Genomic DNA, 26,320 nt, shown 5'->3' with positions numbered 1-26,320 from the left:
GACAGATTTAAAATTTTAAAAATCTAAGCAGAAAAACATTTAGAAGTGATTTGACTAAAACAAAGGTAAATCACTATATATATATATATATATATATATATATATATAATCACTAAAGGTGGGCTTAAATTTCTGATGAGATAAAATTTTTTTTTGGAAGTTTGAGTCTCTTTAAGCAAATACATATTATCAAAACAAATTCTGCCCACTATTGATAATGCTACTTTATCACTGTTGCTTTAGCAAAATGAGTTTAACTTCCTTTAACTTCAATTTCTTTATCTTTTAAAAAATTTATTTTTAATGTATTGTTCCACTTTACAAATGAGCCACAGAATTATATTTTAATAATCTCTAATTCCAAAAGTAAAAAATTTTATTAAGCCTCTACTAATCTTTTCAGGGTGTATAGATTGCTTTGAGCTCCTGTGAAGTGTAGGTCTAAGTAAATTAATTAATTAATTAAGTGGTTGTTAAGATACAGTGAACTAAAAAGTAGAGAAGTATTCTCTTCCCCATTGCCACAGCAAAAAAACCCATAATTTTTGTGGGATGATGTAGAAATTTTTTTTCACTTTACATTCTTATGTTATCAGAACTATGCTTTTTAATCTGTCCTGCATTAAAAAGATAGAGATAAATTATATTTAATTGCTACTTTTGCAATTTCTCATCTACTTTAAGAGCAAATCCTTAAAATGTAAACTCCTTGGTTTCTTCTGGTCAGTACATTTGTCTGTCAAAATAGTCACAATAAGTAATCATCTCATGAATGAACCAAGTTTTGAGAAAGTAGCAAAGACTTTTTGTTATCACAATTAAGATGTCAATGGTCCATATGCATTCTCGTAACTTTGCTAATAGTATATTCATGATGCTCTATTCCATATTTCCTCCTAAAGTTGTACTTTGCTCTTTCATTGAACTTACCTGTCTTTAGAGGCCCAGGGATATTACTGACCTAATAATTTAGACTATGAAAAAAAATTTAGACTCTATAAAAAAAATTCTCCTCAAAAACTGCTTCCTTTATACATGGTTTTAAATAATATGATATAATATGAAAAAAGAAAAAAATAGGAGAAAAATAATCAGTTTTCTGATAGGCTCAAGATAGCTTAATACAAAATGATCAGCACTATAAAGTATGGAATACTGAAACTGCAAATTAGAGCTCGAATAAATTAAAGAAATAACAGAAGCATAAAAGTAGTCTTGTACATTCAAAAAATATTAACATCTCCCATCATGTTCCTTGTCTGTAGACCCCAAACTAATTACCACAGTAGGAAATGTCCTTGGAATTTCATTTCCCCTTTTCCCATGATCTTACCCAGTAGACAGACCCCATTGGACTAATACAATGGCAGGCCTGAGGACAGGACTCGCTACCTCTTTTCTTCCCTATTAGATGCAGTACAGATATAAAACTCAGAGTGTCCCTGGTTCTGCTTTCCTTTCAGGGAATAGCATGACTCCTACCTTCACCTATTCTTGTAACCATCTCATTTGAGCTTTTTCTTCATAAATACATTTATAATATATGAAGTATAAGGTCACTTCACAATTGTACCCCTTAGGATCTAGCCTAACATTTATTGGGAGTTCAGGCTTTTGGTTTCTTACTCCTAACCTATGTGACTTAAGTAATATATTATCTCAAAAGTGTTGCTATGTGTTTTACTTTCTAATTCAGCTGAAAAACAGTATTTCTGAGGTGCTGTGTGAAAATAAAATTTACTGCACTTAAAAGCTTTTATTGAATAAATCACGACAGCATAGTCAGTAGTAAGCTACAAGTGCTGCATAAGAAGAAACTGAATAATCTTTCTTGAAAATTCTGCTTGGGCCAGTTGTTTACAGTTATGACCAGGTCTTATATCCTTGATTCAAACAAAATGAAATGAAACAAAACTGTTATTTAATAGACTTTTGTCAAGGAATGCTAGAATACAGAGTGCTAAAATATGTAGAAAGAAAAAAGAAAAACAAAACCTATTGTAATTTAAAAATATTACTTTGAGGAGCATCTGGGTGGCTCAGTCAGTTAAGTATCTGCCTTCCACACAGGTCATGATTTGGGGATCCTGAGATTGAGCCCCACTTCAGGCTCAGAGTCTGCTTTGCCCTTTCCCTCTCCCCACTCATTCTCTTTGTCTCTCTCCCCATTCATTCTCTTTGTCCCTCTCTCAAATAAATAAAATCTTTTTAAAAAATATTTTTTGGTAATTGTCATTAACATTCTTAAATTTATTTATTTTTTAAAGGTTTATTTATTCATGAGAGACACAAAGACATAGGCCAGGGAGCCAGATATGGGAATCGATCCCAAGACCCCAGGATCATGACCTGAGCCAAAGGCAGACGCTCAACCACTGAGCCACCCAGGTCCTCAACATTCTTAAATTTAAAAGGTGGTATCTATCTCTTTATTCATCAGCAACACTGATTAGATTATCTGTCTTTCTACTTTGGAGTCCCCTTTCTCCTTTCTGACCTTTCCTAGTAGAGAAAATATTGAATAACCTTTGATTAAAGTGAGAAAGTCTTCTTTAAAAATTAAATCTAATTAGAATTTTAAAATACTCTTCTTAAAAAATTTTGATTTAAAAAAATTTTAGCTGATCTCATGACAATTTGTATTAATTTATTCTTTAAAAATTTGATTATAAATTGGAATTGGTTTATTCAAAGTAATCAGACTATTAAATACCAATAAGGAAAAGGCTAAGTTATATAAAGTTTAAACTTTATGTAGCATAAACTTTATATATAATGATTATACTCATTAGCAGTAAAAACTGGGTTGTATATATTCCTGGGGAGGGGAGGGGTGAGTCTCTTCTTAATCAAATTAAGGATTCCATTTAGAAAACTTGAACAAATTGATTACTTTCAGCACATTCAAGACAGCCTAAGATTACCAATGCTAGATTGACTCTTTAGCTTTTTAGACTTAATTTGGTCAAATAAATAGCTTAAGGTGTTTTCCTCTTTAACATACCTTCACTCTTCCACTTATAAATCATAAAACCATGTCAGAGCATTGGGAAAAACATGTCAAAACTCTGAGAGCTCTCACATACAATAATAAAAGTTGTGTTCTGGTAATAAATCATTTATTAAGAATATGTTGAGTTACTTCAATTCAGTTTTTAGATCTCCTTCAAAATACTTGTGCTAACATTTAAAAATTAATTTTGGCTTCTATCTTTAATAGTGAACTAAAATACTGATAATAATATACCATATAAACTAGCATTTGGTTTTAACTAATAATTCTGTACTAGAACAAATGTCTTAGTATGTAAATACTCTGCATCTAATTTCATTCGAAAGCAATTCCCCAAAGAGCTTGTGCTAAATAAAGGTTGTTTGTTATTAAAATATACAGTTAAGAATTATAGCATATTTCAGACCCAAGTTTTCTAAAAAACTTTGTGATGATTATATATGCATCACTAACCAACAGACTTGATAAAAAAGATCACTTGATAAAAATAAAAGTCTGTTGCATGACTTTTCCAAGAAGACAGGAAAATGAGAAGTAAACATAAGTATATAATTTAATTTTATTATACCTAAAACCATAATAATCAATAGGCAGCTATCAAGTTATTTTCTTACTCAAAAACATATACTTCTGAATTAAAAATCCCAATCCCACCACCTACCAATTCTGAATCAACTAAAGTTCTATTTTTCTTAAATAAAGGAATTAGGTAGTGATTATGTGAATTGCATAGTGTTTTAAATTAGTATCACCTTAATGAGGCTTAAATGTGCTATTTTAATCTTAGTTCTTAAATGTTTTGTATTTGAGTCTACAGAATATGTCTCTTCTGGAGGTTTGTGGAAAATAATGAAACCTTGAAATGGGATAAGATCTGTATTTTTGATTTCTTGAGTTGGGGACTATATTACAAATTTTGCACACCATACCTCAAAAAAACCTCTCTGGAGTTTAGTATATATTTTTCCAAAGGACACAAAGTTCCACATTCACTGATACATTTCTTCCTTCCTTACTATCTTCTTCAACTTTATTACTTATTTATTTATTTTAAAGATATTATTTATTTATTCATGAGAGACAGAGAGAGAGAGAGAGAGATTGAGAGGCAAAGGCACAGGCAGAGGGAGAAGCAGGCTCCACATAGGGAGCCCGACATGGGACTTGATCCCCAGTCTCCAAGATCATGCCCTGGGCTGAAGGCAGCGCTAAACCGCTAAGCCACCTGGGCTGCCCTCAACTTTATTTATTTAAATTGTTGTGCTATTATTTGTTTTGTGAATGCATAGCTTAAGAGAGGGCATTGTAAACTTGAAAGTTGTTATAAAACACTTCCTCTAGATTAAAAAAATTGAATTTAAAAAAGCATGTGTACTATGCCTGTATAGAAATACAATCATATTCAAGTGAAGAGGCATGAGGGCTAGTTGCCTTTTTACAAGCTGGAGGGCATTCTTAAGAAAAAAGGAAGCATCTGAAAAGAAAGGTTTAGGTCTCTTAGGTGCAGTTCTCTCTTGAATAGTAGCTGCTGGTATCAATTTCTGTCCCATAGAGGGTCCCTATTCAAAACCATGACCCTACTCTACTAACCACCCTGTGGCTGTGAGTCCTAGTTTAGAATTTAACCTGTGCTTGTCTCTCCAAATCATGAAGTTTAACTTTTCCTATTCATAGTTCCCCTGAAAGCAAAATAACAATAAAATTGAGGAGCACTGGTTGAGGAAAACAATGTACCACTGATCTTTTGTTGAGAAGCAACTAGCAACATCTTTAAGCATAAAATCCAGGGTGTTTTCATTGGTTACAAAACTTACTTGAGGGATCCCTGAGTGGCGCAGCGGTTTAGCGCCTGCCTTTGGCCTGGGGCGCAATCTTGGAGACCCGGGATCGAATCCCACGTCAGGCTCCCGGTGCATGGAGCCTGCTTCTCCCTCTGCCTATGTCTCTGCCTCTCTCTCTCTCTCTCTCTCTCTCTGTGTGACTATCATAAATAAATAAAAATTAAAAAAAAACCTTTAAAATAAAAAAAAACTTACTTGAATTAAAGATTATAATAGACATCATCAACATTTTTAAGTGGCAAATATGAAAGGAATATGTGTGTGCACAGAACACACACACATAGTATTTGAAAAAAATATTCTCTGGGATCCTACAGTATTATTAATATTTTAATATTTTCTTATATTCACCTTACATCTCTTAGCTTAATTGCTGAATTTCCTTAAAGAACTATCTTTAGTAGGTCTCAGCAATCCTGGCTCTCAATATTTATAAAATCAAATGGACATAGTTCTTTTCTATATATGACTATAATATTTCACAATGTATTTCTGTGGCTACTTCTTACACATACAAAGGGAGAATAGTTAAACCTAACTAGGTTATCCTATAAAATAAGGATACGTATTTATTCCAATAAAAATATTGTTTGTAAATGTGAGTTTATAAGGAATGCCTAGCCTGATGGTAATCAATTTTGCAGACTGAACATTACTTAGGAAGTCTTTTTTTGCCCATAAGACAAATTTGAAGTATTTGCATATCATTTTGTGGTGTGAAGGTAATTAATCTCTCCTTATATATATATACTGCTATAGAAATACTTTAAAATAACATGAGCTACTTATGAATAGGAAATAGGAGTAATTATGTGCAAGGATTCAGCTTTTTGTGTTCATCTTAAATGACAGGTATACTCATAACAGTTCCTTAAGATAGTAGCTAACAACACATAGCTGGAATCAAATATTTGTTGAAGGAATAAATAAATGGATGTGCAGAATTTTGATTTACTAGTATATATGAAGAAAAAAACCCTAAACTTTTCATTATATAATGAATATTCAGTTCAATTAACATTCTAAGTTTTTTACATGATTGCTAAAAAAGTACTAAGCACACATACTTGAGATGTTACCAGTTGAGAAAAACATCTGTTGTATATAATGTGAAATAGATAAATTCGAAAATTCACAACAGCATAGTAATATCTAACATGGACTTTTCTCTTAGTCATCAAAGCCAGGTCTTCAATATTACCCATTTTAATGTGATGGTTTTTTTTGTTTCTCTTTCTCCTGGTATGGTAGGCTTTCTTCTTCTTCTTCTTCTTCTTCTTCTTCTACTTCTTCTTCTACTTCTACTTCTACTTCTACTTCTACTTCTTCTTTTTTTTTTTTTTTTGATACCTGGAGTCATCAAACACTAATTGATTTTTACTTCATTTACTCATTAAATTCTATATACCAATCTTCTTTCTATTCTTTAATGCTTTGTTTTCTTTTTCTCTCTTTAGTTCAGCTCCATCCAATGGAAATGTAATTGGGCCACATAATTATTTTAAGTTTTCTACTAGCCACTTTAAAAACAATTAAAAGAAGCTGGTGGAAATACACTTTAATAGGATGCATTATTTATTTATATTTAACTCAAATATTTTATTTAACTAAAATAGTTTCTTTCATTTCAACCTGTAATCAAAATTTTAAAAATATTGAGATGTTTTATATTACTTCTCATGCTGAGTCTTCAAAATTCAGTATGTATTTTATGCTGAGAGTCTGTTTTAATCCAGACTAGTGCCATTTTTAAAAGATTTATTTATTTATTTATTTATTTATTTATTTATTTATTCATTCATTCATTCATTCATTCATTCATTCATTCATGATAGACAGAGAGAGAGAGAGAGAGAGAGAGGGGCAGAGACACAGGCAGAGGGAGAAGTAGGCTCCATGCCAGGAGCCCAACGTGGGACTCGATCCCGGGACTCCAGGATCGCGCCCTGGGCCAAAGGCAGGCGCCAAACCGCTGAGCCACCCAGGGATCCCCTAGACTAGTGACATTTTAAGTGTTCAACAGCCACATGTGGCCAGTGGTTATTATACTGCATAGTATAGCCCTAGGTCATCAAAAAAAAAAAAACTGATTCAAATGGTGGTCTTGCCAATTAGAGCGATAGCAAAGTGGTGAACAGTAGTTTACAGCTCTTAGAAATTGTTATGGTTATCAGAGACTCCATAACATCAGAGACTTAATCTTAAGTGACAATTCTAGCACAATAATAATTTTTGTTATTGCTAATATATATAAAAAGGACTTTTAGTATTTTAAACGTATCTGAAAAAAATGAGTTACTGAGTAAAATCTCAATATAACATGTCCTGTAACATAAATTAGCTTATCTATAGAAGTAGTTACCTTAATACATGTAAAACATTCTGGCATATTAATGTTCTGTTCCACTAAATAACAGCGGCTAAAAGCAAAGTACACAGGAAATTGCTAAGTAACAGTATTGTAAACAGTGACCAGTGACCATTCACCAAATATACATTTTTTTTTTTCTCAACTCAGCCTAAGACTCTGGCTTAAAAATACTTACTGCAGAATTCTCCACAAATTTTGTGCATTTTGCTCTTGCCTCTGTATTTAGAAGCATCAAGGTTTCTTACATCCTCTTCCAGCCAAACTGAGACTTTTTTTATAAAGATTTTATTTATTTATTCATTAGAGACACAGAGAGAGAGAGAGAGAGGCAGAGACACAGGCAGAGGGAGAAGCAGGCTCCATGCAGGGAACCTGATGTGAGACTCGATCCGGGGTCTCCAGGATCAGGCCCTGGGCTGAAGGCGGTGCTAAACTGCTGAGCCACCCGGGCTGCCCAAAACTGAGACATTTTTTAAAGCTAATTCTTTTATTTACTATAATAATAATTTTCTTTTATATTTTTTGAAATGAGGTGAATCTTTTTTTAATTCAATTAATTAACATATAGTGCATTTTTAGTTTCAGAGGTAGAGTTCAGCGATTCAAGTTGCATATAACACCCAGTGCTCATTACATCAGGTGTCCCTCTTAATGCCCTCACCCTGTTACCCCATCCCCCACTCACATCTCCTCCAGAAACCCTCAGTTTTTTTGCCTGTAGTGAAAAGTCTCTTATGGTTTATCTCCCTCTATGCTTTCATCTTATTTTATTTTTACCTCCCTTCCCCTATGATCCTGTTCTGTTTTATAAACTCCACATATGAGTGAAATCATATAACTGTCCTTCTCTGACTGACTTATTTCTCTTAGCATAACACCCTCTAATCCCATCCATGTCATTACAAATGGTAAGATTTGGGGTTTTTTGATGGTTGAGTAATATTCCATTGTATATATGTATGACACCTCTTCTTTGTCCATTCATCTGTTGATGGACATCTGTGCTCTTTCCATAGTTTGCCTATTCTGGACATTGCTACTACAAACACAGGGGAGCAGGTACCCCTTTGGATCACTATGTTTATATTCTTTGAGTAAATACCTATTAGTAGGCAATTACCAGGTCCTAGGGTAGCTATATTTTTAACTTTTTGAGGAATCTTCATACTATTTTCCAGAGTGGCTGTACCAGTTCACATTCCCACCAGTAGTGTGAGAGGGTTCCCCTTTCTCCGCATCCTTGCTAACATCTGTCATTTCCTGAGTTGTTGATTTTATCCATTCTGACTGGTGTGAGGTGGCATCTTATTGTGATTTTGATTTGTATTTTCCTGATTGTATTTCACTATATTTCATTTCTTGATGCCAAGCGATGTTGAACATTTTTTCACGTGTCTGTTGGCCATTTGTATGTCTTCTTAGAAGAATTGTTTGTCCATGCCTTCTGCTCACTTCTTGACTGGATTACTTATATTCTGGGTGTTGAATTTCAGAAGTTCTTTGTAGAACTTATCTTACATAAAAAAAAAAAAGCTTAGCCCTATTATCTGATGTGTCATTTGCAAATATCTTCTCCCATTCTGTAGGTTGTCTTTTGTTTTTTTCAAGCTGTTTCCTTTGCTGTGCAAAAGATTTTTATCTTGATGAAGTCCCAATAGTTCATTTTTGCATTTGTTTTTCTTGCCTTTGGAGACATGTTTAGCAAGAAGTTGCTTTAAAATTGTGTTGATGTTTTTATTAAGATTTGTATATGTGTGTGTGTGTGTGCTCTGGTTAGAGACCTGTATTGATGTTAGTAGTGTCTTCCAAACCTCATTTCCCAAGAAAAAGGGTTTTTATAGCCCACGATTTGCAAAACACCTTATATAAAAAGAAACACGTGGAAAAAAAAGAAAGAAACATGTGTATCACATTATACCAGGAATGCCTGAATCTATACACAAATTTTAAGTGTGCTATTTTTACTCCAAATATTTATGTTCTAGTCTCTGGTCTTATTTCGTCAAATCCAGTGTCTTTATTCGCAAGATGAGAGATTTGGAGCAGAACTGTACTTATTCCCAGTTTTTGAGATTTTTCTTCATGCAAGATCATAATGATACCCCTATAATTAGAATAATTTTATATCTTCAGGACTAGATTAATACAAAAAATGCAAATCTACCCACCAGCCCACCAAAATTCTAATGACTGGAAAAATTACTAAAAAACCTCCTGGTGAAATAAGAAGAGTGATAGCATGGGAAGAATGAAACAATTGCAAGACTACTGTAGAGCTCCTAGATAAAATGTCAAAAGATACTTAAAATAGGGGGGACTTGGGACATTCATTTGACAGCTTTATAAAAAACCAGACAATTTCCTCAGGAATGATGAGCTTTCAATTTAGCTCAAGGAGAGAAGTATGAAAGTAGGAAAACAATGAGCAGTGAGGAGTAAAAAGTTAGTTTTCAGCAAATTGCACCAAACCCTCAAGGACTAGAGATTTCTCAATTGTATAAACTGTTACAGAATAGAGAAAAGGTATACGCAGTTTACAAAGCTGGCCTAAGTGTGATGCCTAAAACAAATAAAGGTAAGAAAATGTTAAATTTTTAGGCCTATCTAAATTTTGACATACATACAAAAAAATCCTTAAAAACTGCAAATTAAACCTTCTAGTGGGGACAAATCTATACAAAGACGTAAAGATAATTATACATTAGGAAACTCTATCAATGTAATTAGTATATTAACACATTCAAGAAAAAAATGAACTTCTCAATATGATGCACCCAATAGATAAAGCAAACCTGTGTGATAAAATTTGAAACATTTATTATTTTTTAAATCATTAACAAAATAGAACAAGAAAAGTATACAGCAGGATTACACAGCAAATATATACAACTGTTAATCATTTGAGGCATTTCCTATAAAAACGAGAAAATGAGAAGTGTGTCTACAATCATTACTACTATTCAACAGTGTTCCAGACAACAGGAAACAAAAGGATTGGAAAGCAGTAAATAAAACTGTAATTATTTTGAAGAATATAATTATCTATTTAGAAAATTCAAAATAATCAACTAAAAAACCACTAGGTATTTCAGCAGGATTCTACCTCCTAAGTCAACACATAAAATCAATTAATAAATATCATGAAAAAATAACTTTGACTTATAATAGAACAGAATCTATAAAATATCTTGCAAAAAAAAGCATAATATACGTATTATGACCTGAAAGATGATCTGAAAGAAAACTAATACTTTACTCAACGGCACAAAAGAGAATTAGAGTGTATGTAATAATAGTTATCCTTGAAAAGAAGATTCCATATTATAAAAATACTAATTCTTACATAATTCCATAAATTAAATATAAGTCAATACTATATTAGCATTTTCTCCATAGCAGTAACACACTAATTCTAAAATTGTTCTGGAAGAGAAACTGTGCAAAAATGATATAATTTTTTTGAAATAGTGACTTTCATTTCCACACTTCAAAAAATGCTAGAAAATTAAATCCTTGAAGCAATTTGGTACTGGCACAGGAATAGATGTATAAATTAATGATAATATTTAGAGTCTAGAAACAGATCAGATAGTTATGAAAACTAGTCATATGACAAATATAATAAGTCAGAGATGAAAAGATGTCCCCATTTAAGATGTCCAGGAAAATTGCCATTATGTTGTAAAAATGTCTAAACTTGGAGCTATACATCACTTTTTTACTCAACAAATGCATTCCAGATAGATGTTATATAAGGACATAAGTATAAAGAACAAAAAAGAAAGTGTTGCTATGAAAAAATTAAGTTTAATTCTTTATAGATAATTGATACATAACAATTATTAAAATTATTACTGTTTAAATGTGGAAGAAACAAGATTAGAGCAATAATTATAAAAATCTAAATCAATTCTTTAATCAGGTTGTGTTTCAAGTGTAAGTATATGCTCTCTAAAAAGAAGGTGTAACTAGAAGTTAGAGATAATTACCACAGGTTTGGTTTATGCCAGAAAGAAGGCATAAAATTGTGATCAACAGACCTTGCATCCTATATCAAAGGCTTCTTTTACTCTATCAAAACAGGCGATTGAGGGTCTAAATATTTTTTAGTTAAAAATAGAATATTCTAAGATGTCTGTCTTTTTTATAATTCCCATCTCTTTGTTTTATTTACACTTTTCTTGATTTCATCAGTTAAGTGATAAAAATATCTAGAACTAAAATTAAAAATGGTCTCTACACTAATGGCAATTGGAGGGCAATGGGAAAGAGAAATAAACTTAAGTCATATTTAGGCTCTAAGGCTTATTTGAGAGTGTGATATACACAGTAATTAAATTGAGATAACAATAGAAAAGACTCAACATACATGTTATTTAAAAATTAGGTAACCATTATAAGATAAAAATATATTTATGTCTCCCAAGCCTCTAAAGATAAAGAAGAAACTCAAAGAAGACTCAAACAATCTTAACAAATGAAGGAAGACAATAAAAAATTATAGTTTTAGAAGTCAACAATAACATAGCAAAAGATATTGCTAGTGAGTGAAATAGTTTAAATTTTCTGATTATAAAGCAATCTCAAAAAAATGAGTTAAAAGATATTTAGCTATAGGCTAGAATATAGAAATACAACTAAAATAAAATGATTTCACTTTTAACAGAAATATATATTTACTTGGTCGCTTACTTTGGCTTACAAAAGAAGTGCCATGAACTCTGAGAAATTATTATTCTGGAAAAAAGGAAAGAGGAGAATTTTATCTTTTTGTCTTTTATAGTTTAATACAATTAAGATGTTTTCCATGACAATACACTCCCATAATGTGACTTAAAAAAGAGAGATGAATTATAGAGGAAAAAAGAGACTTAAAAAATCTTATAATGACCAAAAATCTGATAATTACTCAGATATTGCCATACACACACACACACACACACACAGAGTGAAGCGAAGATAAGGGAAGAATTAGAACTACTTTTAGAAAGGGGTAGAATTGGCAAATTTAGTAAATGATTTAGCAGATTTAAACAGGCTTCCAAGTTAAATTTGAATTTCATAAAACCCCAGATTTTTAAATTATATATCAAATATTATGGGACACATACTTATACTAAAAAATCATTCACTAGTATCTGAATTCAAATGTACTGGACATCTATTTTATCTGGAAACTTTAGTAAGGGGTATACATACAGGTGGGTAAAGTAAAAAAAAAAGCCAGTTCAAGAAAGCAGTAACCATATCTGTGGCTGAAACTAGACTGGGGTCCAGGGTCCAGACTTCAACACACTGAGGAAAGGAAATTTTAAAAGCAAGGTAGGCCATATCTCTTAAGCTGATCCTAGGATAAGAATAGGAAAAAGGAAGGACTCTAAGCACGGAAAGAGGAGATGGGGGTGAGAGGGTGAAAGGAGAGGAACTTAAGGCCATGTAATAGAATATGGAGAATGTCCCCGGAGCAGAACTTGGGTGATGAGGAAGGCAGGAGCTCAAGGAATACATATGCCATGCCTTATGTTTAGGCTAGCAGTAGAAATAACTCAAGGAGCAATATACAGCTTGTGGAAAGCACTGGGACAGGAATCTAATAGGAGGAATGTGCATAGCATGTACAACACATGTGAGAATACTAACATTCATCATTTTGACAAGTGGATAGGTATTGAATTTTCTTTAAAAAATTAGCAATTGTCAAAATAAGAACATTTACAAAAAGTTTAGTACCTATGAACAGAGCAATACTTTAGTTTTCTGCCATTGTTAAGAATAAGTGGTCCCAAATATTTAATGAATTTTCCAGATAAATAAATATATCATATCACCTTAAGAACTTCAAATGTTTTAACATACAAGGTTTTTTTCTTCTGAAATCCTTCATATATTTCACTAAGATCCTTAAACAAAGTACATTGACAAATTCATCCTTTTTAATGACTCTTACAAAGGAGGAAAGAGAGAAAAGGAAGGAAGGGAAGGGAGAAAAAAATTATGCCATTAGAAATTTCTGAAATATGTAGGGATATGTTTTCTGTTTAATCTTCTCATCAACCTTTTGATGTAGATATTAATAATATAAATTCTAAAAATATATATTGAGTTTCAGATAGTTTAATTGGCCTGCCTGTCATGGAGCTAATAAATCTGTCTCTAAAGCCCATGACTCTTCCACCTCACTGCTCCACTGCCTTGATACTGTGGTCCCCCATATACTTTGTGGCATCAGACCTTCCAGAAGCATGTTGTCCTTAGCTTTGAGATGGCTGGATAAAACAAACTTTGAATATTTAAATATTCTTTACTATAATTTATGTCCATTCTAAAGGTATCTAACCATTTTCTAACTTGATGCACTTAAAAATAATTATAATATCTTAATAATCATAATATTTTAGATTGTCACCTAAAATGAATATAATGATATATTTTTAAATAAATATATAAAACTAAGGCTACATATAAAACTTTCATCAGACTAAGTTCCAGGAAAAAAAAAAAAGAAACAAAGTCAGAGAGGAAAACATACATGTGGGGGTATTATGAGAGGAAATGACTGTATTCATTTTTTTTTCTCCTTCAGTGATTACTCTTTGGGGTGCCACAAAATATTTCAGAAAGATAAATCTGTTATCCAACTTAATCTTCAGAAAAATGGGGAAGTGCCAGGAAAATTATCCCGAAAGGTAAGATTTTCTTAGTATTGGTTTCAATTTGCAAGGGCAACATTGCATTTTAAGGGCAATATTCCTATCTTTAGGGATTGTTGCCAATTTGGAATTACACAGCTTAATGAATACATGTTCATTTGAGTATATTTACTGAAACATAATGAAATATTTATCTAAATGCCTGTTAACAATTTGGACTGAAGCAATTACATGAACACATTACTGAAACCTTAGTATAATCCAAATCAATTGGTCTCTTGGAAAAATCATTTATGAGAAACTTATTAAGGTTATTATATTCATACTATCCATGAAGCCACTCGGAAGTGAACAGAATAAAAATAGTGAAGGGGAAACCACTGAAGAAAGAAATATAACTTGTTCTATTTGAAGACTATTTATGTCGGTGTCAACACAATTTAAGTCAGGACAGATTAATATTCATAATATATATAATAAAACTACCTCAAAAGGGATTACTGTGCTTTAATGACACAATTTCATGCTGTTAGATATGAATTTTATTCCCTATGTGATGTCTTGAGTTATTTCAAACCCAAATTGCACAGTATGCAATGAACTTTGATATTTTGGCAGCTTTATCTGTAGAATCTTCCAATTACCTGCTTTAAGCAAAAATCCCATCACCCTGTCATTTACATCAGATAACAGATTTTCAGTGCTTGACTTTTTTTTTTCCTAGTCTGAGGTGTTTCATCATAAAAAGTGTCAGGTGGTGCATTAGGTTGCAATATATCTATGTGGAATATAACATAATGAGGCCAAAAGAGAGTTGTTTAGAAAAATCTTTTGGAACTGGTACTCAACTCAGCCAGTGTTGACAGCTTTAGGGCTATGCATCTGAAATCTCCACAGAGAAACATTATAAAGTACAACTAATACTCTCAATATTAATAAACCTAGGAGTCTTCAAATTGTCCTCAATGTTTTGAAAAAGCTGAAGTCATCACGTTTCATTTCAACATGGGGGGACGAAGAGAAAATGTATGATTAATTTTTCCTCTCCTTGAGAACTTTCATGTTGCTAAAAAATAACTCATCTCATTGGTAGTAATTCACAAATCACTAACATTTCACATTCATGTAAATGAAGGCTTATACTTACATCCATTTAATACCACTACTCAGATACAATGTACACCGACACTTTAACATTTCTATTATATTTAATTTTCACAATAATTCTATGTGGCAAATACTATTAAAAATAAGGAAACTGAATCACAGGCAGCTCCATGACTTTCCTCAGATCATATTCATGGGACTGGTAAGCAGAAGAGCTTGGGTTTGAGCCCAGTCAGTCTCCACAGCCCAAAACTTGTGCTATCAGTTTATATGGCAAGTGCACACAGGATTCATGGGCTATACTCAAAAGGTTTAAATGTGACTTTCAGCACAATTGGTAAAAAATCTAGATATATATGCATTATATATAATACATATATTCTTTGTGGGTTTTTGTTTTTGTCTTTTTAGAGAGAGTGGGGGAGGGCCGAGAGGGAGACAGAGAATCTTAAACAGGCTCCACCCTCAGCATGAAGACTGACCAGGACTTGATCTCAATACCCTGAGACCATGACCTGAGCCAAAAATCAAGAGTCGAAAACAAAAAAAACAAAAAAAACAAAAAAAAAAAAACAAAAATCAAGAGTCGGACACTTAACCAACTGAAGCACACAGACCCCCCTTGTTTTGTTTTCCACAGCTATTCCACTTACTCCAAAGTCTGGGACATGATAGGTGTTCCATGATAATTAACTATATTAAATATATATTAGATGCCAGAAGAATCTGTTATCAGTGCTTTATATGTATTAACTCACAACAGCGTGAGCAAAAAAGTGAATATTACTATTATTTTCCTATTTAAAATAAAAGTATTAAAAATCCAAAAGAGTAACTGAATAGCCCAAAGTCTCACAGCTAGTAAATAGGGAGATAAAATTTGAGCAAAGCTTGTCTGGTGACAGAGCTCACTATATGATAATGCCAGCCAATTTAGTTTCTTTGGGATGTTGTCACATGTTGTTGGGACAGGCATATAGTCACTTCTGGGTGTAAAGTATATAATTTTCTCTAGAAATGCCTGCTTTTCAATGTGTCATTTGGATAATAGCAGGAATTAAGTTATATGGCTGCTTTTTTATACTTTGACTCACAATATTTACTTCCTACAGTGAATATCACCATCTCTTGGCTAATTCAACAATTTACAGGTAAAGAGTATAAATGCTTTTTCTTGTCCACTTGTCGTAGCACTAACACTGTTATTTGAAAATAGATAATATGCTAGATGACACAGATGTTTATATATTCTCCATTCACTCAACTATATAACTGCTGTGGACTAGGTCCAATACTAATGAGTAAAGTACTGAACAAAACCAACAAGATCCCAGCCTTCAAGGGGCTTAGTGTCCAGGAGATTCAACCACTCTGACTCTCAATTAAAGGGCAGTGATGGCTTCCACATAGACATTAGAAAGGCATCCCAAGTCGCCATCTCCCCAAATCCTGGCTCTGAAGAATTTTTCTTAGCATCATATTTCAAAAGAGAGGATATCAATTTTACTAAGATCTATAAGGATTTACTTTCAGATACCATGCTAAAAGTACATTACACATATAATCTAAAAATAATTAATTCAACAAATATTTGTTGAATACTTTTTACTTACCTTTGAAGATCTCTATGTGAAGGAGCAGGTTAGTGAACCTACTTAAAATTCAGAATTATGTCTTAGAAAACATAGCAGATACTGATATTTATTCACTGAACTAATGATAATTGAGCACCTACTATATACCAGGAACTCTTCTAAATACTGGAGATACAGAAACAAATAAGACATCTCAGTATTTATTCTAGAATGCAGAGTTCTCATTCTAGTAAAGAAGACATACAATAAAAATATACATTTAAAAGTCTGATAGAAATAGAAAAAAAAAGAAAAAAAAAAGAAATAGAGGCACCTGGGTGGCTCAGTTGGCTGAGTACCCAACTTTTAGTTTCGGCTCAGGTCATGATCTCATGGGTCACTGGATCAAGCCCCACAAAGGGCTTTGCTCTCACTGGGGAGTCCGCTTGAAGATTTTTCTCCCTGTGCATACATTCTGTCTGTAAAGTAAAATAAAACAATTTTTTTCAAAAAAATCTGATAGAGATATGTGCTTTGAAAGAAAAGATAACTATGCTTTTAAAGCTTAAAATAGGAACACCTGTTACAGGTGAATATGAGGGACTAGTGGTGGTGATTATTTTTACATATAAATCCCAAAGCATATAGACCTAGCTTTCACCATAAAAAATAGAGCATCAAATTTAAAGATGTGGCAACTTGTTTAAAACAGATTCTGGATTCATATTGCCAAATTCAAATATATGCTCTTGGATAAATGCTTATATTCACCTTGGTTTCCTGGTTAAGAAAAATGTGAATAATAATACTTACCTAATATGATTATTATTAGAACTTAATTGAGAAATATAAATGAATAGTGTAAATTAGTGCCTGTGCCTAATTAGACTACATAAGTATCAATTATTGATGTCATAAAATTGGAGTGTTAGACTAGATTGTATTTTAGCCTTTTACCATTAAGAATTCTATATGGTAAGGAGATACTGAATGATCTCCTTTCTTGATTATACTGTTTAAAGTAGTATCAAAATTTTCTATGGTTTTCATAATTTTAGCTGTATAAAAATATTTATAAACAATTCTATTTTCTTTCTAGTAAAACAACATAAAATGGCTTATAATATTCTTTCTATATAATACCAAGAACATTCCTTGACAAATTTATTGACATCATTGCCTTACAGTAGATACTTTAGAGGTCTCTAATTGTATAAGGCATATTGCAAAGCTCAATTTGTCTCAGATGCCTTTCCTATTTTAAACTTGTTTGTGTTATACTGAAATATGGTAATTTTTGTTCCATGAGATGTTCAAAAAATATGTTGACAGTCCATAGAAATCTTTCTAGATTTCAAAATTTTACAATCCCCATCTTGATTAGATTGTGCATAAGTCTTTTTTTTTAATTGTTCTTTCTTTATCTCTCTCAAATTTGATAAGTATTGCCAACATTGTTGATATTAATCATAAAATCAAGATTTCATTCTAGCTCAAAGAAACATTCACAGAACACATATAGCAGATTTTTGTATGGAAAAGGCAAAAAAAGACACCTTTACTTTTTCCTAAAGATGAAGGGGTGGCCTTCAGCTTTGGAGGAAAGTGTACAATAAATTCCATGGACAAGTACTCAAACCTGTTCTCCAGACTTTTGAGCTCTTGTAAATAAAAATACTTTTCTTGTAAGTGACAATATGACAAAGGCCAATTTCTCCCCCAAAACCATCTCTGGCAGCCAAGTAAAGCAGTTTTAAAATGAATACGATTATGCTACACACAGAATGATGCAAATAAGTAATTATTTATATGCTCGCTTTGGTTTTAACTGAAGAATGAAGTTTCTTTTCTTCTTCTGAAAGTCTTTCTTTTTTGTAGCATGCAAAGTACTGTATTATAGTGATGACCTTATTCTCTACCCCCTACTCTTTCTCACAAAACCACCGAATAAAAACATGAATATACCTTTGATCTGAGGCCATATAAAGGTTTTCCTTCTGATGTTTTGTCAGGAGCTCTCACAGACAATTTTAAAAATAGATTGTATATTAACATACAAGATTGCAAGCACTCTAGGCATTTAGGGACTCAGCTCTCCAACTTAACAGCTATATGTAGTGAAATAGTGCAATTATGAAGGAGTACATTGCATTCTCCCTTGCAGACTTGCATAGGATTTTCATAAATGCCTGTTGGAGAAGAGCTAATCAAGGAGATATGGTGTGTGTGTGTGTGTGTGTGTGTGTGTGTGTGTGTGCATATGGACCACAGGACTGTTATTTTATGAGTAGTGTCTGCTCATCTTGGGAGAAAACACATACCTCCTGCTAACTCCTGGAATTTATGCCTATCAGTAGTTGTCCCTCATTAGCACAGTCTAATGTTCATGAAATGGAAAGTTCTCTTACACTAGTATTTGGGAGGCAAGACGTGGTAAAGTTGAAAAATGGAGTTCATCCGGAGTCTGCTGGCTGATCTGGAAAACTGTCAAGTCTCTCACTCCCTTTGCATCCATAATCTAAATGCAAAGAAAATGTGCATGTATGTGAGAGAACTAGTGTCTGCAAAACTGCCTTCCTGTGAGGAGAACTTAATGTTTGACCTTGATGATGCCAGAATGTTTTCCAGTTGTCCTTGAGGTTTATCGTTGACCAAAGCTCAGTTTTCTGATTCACTTTTGAAAAGAATGCTTACAGAGTTAAGACGAGTCTTGTAAAGTCTTTAAAACAAAGTATTAAAATGATGAATGAGGGTTATCAAAAGAGGTGAATAAAATGACAGCAGGAAGTTACAGACCTATTTTTATCTGGTACTCATTCCTATTCACTCTATACTATAAATATTAATATATTCTGCTGTCTACAGCATGAAGATGACCACAGTCAGTTTTATCTGAAACAACTTCTAGAATTTATGCATATTTGGAAAGTATCCAGGTAAGATATTTTATTTTGTTCCAAGACTACTTTTTGACTGAGTTTTCAAGTGCCAAATGACAATATTTTTTAGTTGATTGTAAAAACTATCCTTTCATTACTACAGTGGAAGCTATTGTACTTTTAATAGATATCTCCCTTTGGCAAATTTTATTAATAATTATCTATTCTTCACAGCTATTGAGATACATTTGAACAGCTGCTAACACCTTCCAGAACAATCTAACATTCATTTGAAAATATCTCTGCTACCAGTTATTACACTTTCAAGGATTTTTTCATTCATTTTGTGAATTTGAGTGTGCATGTGTCACTAAGCTTTTTGTATAAACTGAATTTCCATACTTTGAAAGTCAACACCTCCTGGTTTAAATTTCTTTCTTGAACTCCCTGAAAATAATTGGTATATCATAAACAGAGAAGCGTGAATTCAAATTGTAAAACTCAAGTGACAGTAAACGAACATATCCTAATTTATTCTGATATCTAAATGTATGTGTGTATTATTTGAAAGAATAGACCTATCAGGAAGCTAACCTGGATGATATCAGGGCTACATTATGGGTTTATCTAGAATTAAGGTTCTTAGCTGAATGAGCAAAAAGTTGGGGTAGGGAAGGCATATAACATTAATCTCTGAACCAAAGCCTGATATAAAATCATGAGTTAAAACTGTTATGAATAATGGCTATTCATAATAGCTATCAATTGGTTACTGGAGTTATTGTACATTTTGCATTCATTATCTTATCTAATTCTCCTACAACCCTGTGGTAAGACACAAAATTTACTTCAGAATCAAAGAAACTAAAGTTTTGGAAGGTTAAATAACTTGCCTGAGGCCATTCAGTTCATTAGTGGTATGACCAAAATTAGGTCTGCCTGAAATTTGCAAAGACCATCTGTCTGAAATTTGAAAAGACCAGATTCTTTTATTAAACTACTGTGTCTTTCCATGTGTGTCACTCTTTATTTCCTCAAAAATATTCATCCTCAAACAATAAATAATCGAATGGGTAGGACTATGGAGCATTTTTAATATAATCTAACCCAGATTTATATTTTACAACTAATTCCATGGATCACATAGTTTCCAATCAAAATGACATATTAACAAAGGCTATAGTTTCCTTATTCCAAAATAAATTTATTTAAAAAATAAGCTACAGAGAAGCATCAAATCTGACAAATTCTTTTTTTTTTTAAGATTTTATTTATTTATTCATTAGAGGCGGGGGGGGCGGGGGGTGCAGGAACACAGGCAGAGGGAGAAGCAGGCTCCATGCAGGAAGACCGATTTGGGACTCGATCCCAGGACTCCAGGATCACACCCCGGGCTGAAGGCAGGCGCTAAACTGCTGAGCCACCCAGGGATCCCCTGACAAATTCTTTAAAAAGTGAGAAATTCTTGGTAGCAAAGGGTTGTCTTGAACTGGTTTGGTAGGGGGTTGTGACTTATATGTAGACAGCTGCTGCCCGAGGCACAGAGACACAAGGGGAGGCTAGGAGAAGAAAGTGAGAGCAACATAGTTTTCCTTGTGTTCCTGCCTCACTCTGTCATTGCCGTCATTGCCGTGTCCCTTGCAGAATTACAGTGACCTCAATTATTGTTTAGTATAGGTGTTAACAGGGTTAAATTAGGGCAAAGCAAAAGTTCTGCCACGGTGAAGACTAGAGGAAACCTGGCAGGGACAGACTAGCCTCAAAATCTAACTCCTCCACCCCTTTCCTTAAACCCCAGGATAATGCTGCTTACCAAACAGAAAAGTTGAAAAATTTGTCAACTATCATACAGATAATTAATGTTAGCCAGGACTAAAACCAAATATCTAACTCTCAGTAAGAACTTATTCCATTTTGACTGTACATATTGTACATAAATATAAAAATATTTTTATATAAATGTATATATTTTATAAACATATAAATATAAATCTTATATATAAAATTTATACTGAATATATTTTATATATAGTATTTTATATTATTGATATATATTGTTTTATATGCAATGGCATTATATGTGTATACAAAGTGTGTGTGTGTATTTATCCATTCATTCATTGATGGACATTTAGGTTGTTTCTATGTCTTGCTATTGTAAATAATGGTGCAATGAACTTGGAAGTGTAGCTAGCTATCTCTTCAAAATAGTGATTTCATTTCCTTTGAATACTAGAAGTGATGGGTAGCCTAGGGTGGCTCAGCGGTTTAGCACCACCTTTGGCCCGGCCCGAGATCGAGTTCCACGTCAGGCTCCCTGCATGAAGCCTGCTTCTCCCTCTGCCTGTGTCTCTGCCTCTCTCTCTCTCTCTGTCTCTCATGAATAAATAAATAAAATTAAAAAAAAATACTAGAAGTGAGAATGATGGATGATACATTAGTTTTTTTTTTTTTTTTTTTATGTTTTGAGGAATTTTCATACTGTTTTCCATAGCAGTTGTACCAATTTACGTTCCCAACACAAGGTTCCCTTTTCTCCATAGCCTTGGCAGGAAATAGCCATTCTAAGAGGTGTGAGGTGATATGTCATTGTAGTTTTGATTTGCATTTCCCAATATTAGTGATACTGTTCATGTACTTGTTATTCAGATGTTTCTATGTATATTTTTAGGAGAAATGTCTACTCAAGACCTCTGTCCATTTTTAAATTGATTTTTTACTACTGAATTATACATTTTAGATACCAATCTATTATCAGATATATGGTTTGCAAATATTCTCTCCCATAACCTAGGCTGCCTTTCATTTTGTTCATGCTTTCCTTTGCTGTGCAGAGCAAGGTTTAAAGTTTAAGATAGGGATGTAATTTCATTATTTTGCATGAGAACATCCAGTTATCTCAACACTATTTATTAAAGAGAATATCCTTCCCCCATTGATTATTCTTGGCTCCTTTTCAAATATTACTTGACCATATATGTGTAAGTTTATTTCTGGGCCTTCAAGTCTGTTCAATTGGTTTATGTGACTTTTTATTTCAGTGTTGTAATTCTTTTGATTCTTGAAGCTTTGTAATATCATTTGAAATCAGGAAGTGTGATGATTCCAGATTTGTTCTTTCTCAAGATTGCTTTGGCTATTCAGGGTATCTTGAGGTTCTATATTCATTTTAGGATTTTTTTTTAATTCTGTGAAAAATGACATCGGAATTTTGATAAAATTATATTGAATTGGACGCCTGTCTGGCTCAGTCAGTAGAGCATGTGACTCTTGATCTAAAGGTCTTGAAAAAAAAAAATAAATAAAGGTCTTGAGTTCAAGCCCCATGTTGGGTGCAGTGCTTACTAAAAAATAAAATAAAATAAATATATACGTACACACACATATATTGAATCTATTGATGACAGCAATATGGACATTTTAACAATATTAACTCTTTTGATGTAAAAACTTGGAAGCCTTTTGATTTTCTTCAATTTCTTTCATCAATGTCTTATGGTTTCTAGTGTATAGATCTTTCACTTCCTTGGTTAAATTTATTCCTAAGTTTTTTTTTTTTTTGAACTATTGTAAGTGGGATTTTTTTCTTAATTTTTCAAAACTTTCATCATTAGTGTATAGAAACCCAACTGATTTGTATATATTAATCCTGCATCCTGAAACTTTACAGAATTCATTCCTTTGTTCCAACAGTATTTTGGTGGAGTCTCCAGGATTTTCTACATACAAGATTGTACCACCATCAGATACAATTTCACTTCTCTTTCAAGTTTGAAGGCCTTTTATTCCATTATTTTGCCTGATTACTCTAAGACTTCTAGTACTATGTTGAATAGGAGTGATGAGAGTGAAAACCCTTTTGTTCCTGATTTTAGAGGAAGTATCTACGACATCTCACATTAAGTATGATGATAGTTGTGAGTTGTCATACATGAACTTTATTCTGTTGAGATATATTCTTTCTATACTCAATCTATCGAAAGTTTTTATGAGAGGATGTTACATTTTTTCAAATGCTTCTCTCTGCTTCTATTGAGATTATCAATGATTTCTTTCATTTTATAAATGTGCCTTATCATATTTATTGATTTGTGTAGTTGAATCATCCTTGCATCCCAGGGGTAAATTTTACTTGATTATGGTGTATATGATCCTTATAATGTGCTGCTGATTTTGGTTTGGAAGTATTTTGTTGGGAATTTTTGCATCTATAAACATCAAGGATGTTGACCTGTAACTTTCTTTTCTTATAGTGTCCTTATCTGGCTCTCAGAGCAATTCTGGCCTCATACAATGAGTTTGGCAATGTCCTCACCTCTTCAAGTTTTTAAATGAGTTTGAGAATTGGCATTAATTTTTCTTTGAAAATTTGGTAAGATTTATCCATGAAGGCATCTGCTTTTGAATTCTTCTTTGTTGGGAGGTTTTTGACTACCAATTTAATTTTCTTATTATTGATCTCTTCAGACTTTCTAGTTCTTCCTGATTGAGTCTTGGTAGGTAGTATTTTCTAGGAATTTATCCAGTTCTTTTAGGTTGTCCAATTTTTTGGCATACAACTGTTCATAGTAGGCTCTTTTGATCCTTATTTCTTGTAACAGTTTTTTTTTTAAAGATTTATTTATTTGAGAGAGAGAAAGCATGAGCAGAAGGAGAGGGACAAGGAGATTCCCCACTGATTAGGCAGTCAGATTCAGGGCTCGATCCCGGGACCCTGGGATCATGACCTGAGCTGAAGGCGGATGCTTAACCAACTGAGCCACCCAGGCATCCCTTGGAACAGCTTTTAAATTAAAGTCTATTTTGTATAATGTAAGTAGAACTACCTCTGCTCTTTTTTGGTCTCTGTATGCATGAAATACCTTTTTCCTTCCCTTCACTGTGAATGTGTGTGTCCTTTAAACTGAAGGGAGTCTCTTGCAGGCAGTACATAGTTGTGTCTTCATCCATTCAGGCATTCTTTGCCTTCTGACTGGAAAACTTTACATTCAAAGTAATTACTGATAGGTAATGACTTATCATTGACATCTTGATAATTGTTTTCTGTTTTATCCTTCCTTCCTCCCTTCTACCCACCTTGCCTTTCTTCCTTCCTTCCTGAATTGATGCTTTGCTGTAGGATACTTTGATTTCCTTCTCTTTACCTTTTGAGTATCTGTATTAGGCTTTTGTTTTGTAGTTATTCTGAGGTTTACTTGAAATATCAGAGATACAATGGTCTTTTAAACTGATAACAATTTAACCATACTTGAATAAAAACTCTACCTTTTTATCTGCCCCAAAATTTTATGCTTTTGATGTCAGAATTTATCTCTCTTTATATGATATACCCATTGACAATTATCGCAGCTATAACTATTTTTAATACTTTTCTTCCTTTAACCTCTATACTAGAGTTAAGTGATTGACACATCACTATTACTGTATTAGAGTATTGTAATTAACTATATACTTACCTTTCCAGTAAGGTGTGTTGCATATTTTCATGTTTTCCTGTTACTAATTAGCATTTTTTCACTCAGCTTGAAGAACTAGCATTTCTTCTAAGGCATGTCTTATGGTGAATTCCTTTTCCTTTTGTCTGTTTGTAAAAGTTTTTATGACACCTTCAGTTCTGCAGGACAGTTTTGCTGGGTAAAGTATTCTTGAGTGGTAGGATTTTTTTGTTTTTTCTTTCAGAAACTTAAATTTATCATCCTGCTGTCTCCTAGCTTGTAGGATTTCTGCTGAGAAACTTACTGATAGCTTTATGGCAGTTCTCTTTTAAAAAGGGAAAAAATTTTCTTTGTTGCTGCTTTTGAAATTCTGTTTTTCATTTTAGACAGTTTTATTATTGTTATATGTCTTAGAGAAGATCGTTTTGGACTGAAATAATGAGGTGGCCTATTACTAAATGAATCTGGATGTCCAAATCTCTCCCCAGGTTTAAAAGTTCAAAATCCATTATTCCTTTAAAGAAACTTTCTGCTTCTTTCTCACTCTCTTCTCTCTCCAGGACTCTAATAACATATACATCATTTCTTTTTATGGTGTCCCATGAATCCCATAGGTCTTCTTAATTCCTTTTTATTGTTTTCTTCTTTTTGTTCCTCTGTTTAGGTAATTTTAAATAATCTGTCTTTGAGCTTACTGATATTTTCTTCTGCTTGGTCTCTTCTTCTGCCAAAGATCTTTATTGAATTCTTCAGTTCAACCATTATATTCTTTAGCTCCAAAACTTCTGGTTCTTTTTTATGTTTTCTATACCTTTGTTGAACTCATTTTGTTCTGATATTGTGTTGCTGGTTCATTAAATTGTCTTTCTGTGTTCTCATATTTCTGAGTATCTTTAGAACAATTATTTTAAAATTTTTGTCAGGCGATCCATGTATCACCATTTTTTTTAGGTCAGTTGCTGTAAGTTTACTGTGTTCTTTTGGTAGCATCATATTTCCCCGAGTCTCTGTGATCCCTGGAGCCTTGCATAGGTGCCTGTGCATGGGAGGAAGCAGTCAGATCTTCCAGACTTTATGGGCTTACTTCAGTATAGGATCTTCACCTGCAGGTGAGGCACACTAGCGTATGCTATATGACCCTTGATCTAGTGGTACAGGGCACCAAGTGCAGAATCATGTGGAATACCCAGGTTGGTGAATGTGATGTCTTCTCAGGTCAGGCCACTGGGCCCCACAACATCGACAGTTGTGTGGTCATCGACAAATCAAGTGCTATGGGGCATCTTCAGTGGTGCTTCCAGGTCCAGCAGCTAGACACCAGGGCAGGCAGTGGTTGTTGCTAGCGCTGGTGGCATGCACACACATAGTTGTGGGGGCCAGCTTCAGGTGTCTGTGTAGTGGCAGGGGATGGTTGCAGACATACATATAGTGGGGAGGGCAGGGCCAGCAA

The 26,320-nt window shown here is 33.2% G+C and overlaps 1 protein-coding gene across 6 annotated transcripts in view; it reads left to right on the top strand.

The window, feature by feature from the left end:
- The window catches only part of PIK3C2G (phosphatidylinositol-4-phosphate 3-kinase catalytic subunit type 2 gamma), a 366,531-nt gene that overhangs the window by 47,657 nt on the left and 292,554 nt on the right, over positions 1–26,320 (top strand). For all 6 annotated transcript variants that reach the window (XR_007406483.1, XM_049102678.1, XM_049102677.1 and 3 more), the window contains 2 exons: positions 13,809–13,911; positions 19,422–19,492. Coding sequence is in view for 5 of the 6 variants with exons in the window: in XM_049102678.1 (XP_048958635.1) it covers positions 13,809–13,911; positions 19,422–19,492 (174 nt within the window). In the remaining variant the exon portion in view is untranslated. The remainder of the gene's footprint in view (positions 1–13,808; positions 13,912–19,421; positions 19,493–26,320) is intronic.

This window comes from Canis lupus, chromosome 27 (genome assembly GCF_003254725.2).
Source record: "Canis lupus dingo isolate Sandy chromosome 27, ASM325472v2, whole genome shotgun sequence".
Taxonomy (NCBI): domain Eukaryota; kingdom Metazoa; phylum Chordata; class Mammalia; order Carnivora; family Canidae; genus Canis; species Canis lupus.
Note: the sequence above shows the minus strand (reverse complement) of the source record. Positions and strands in the feature narration are given on the sequence as shown.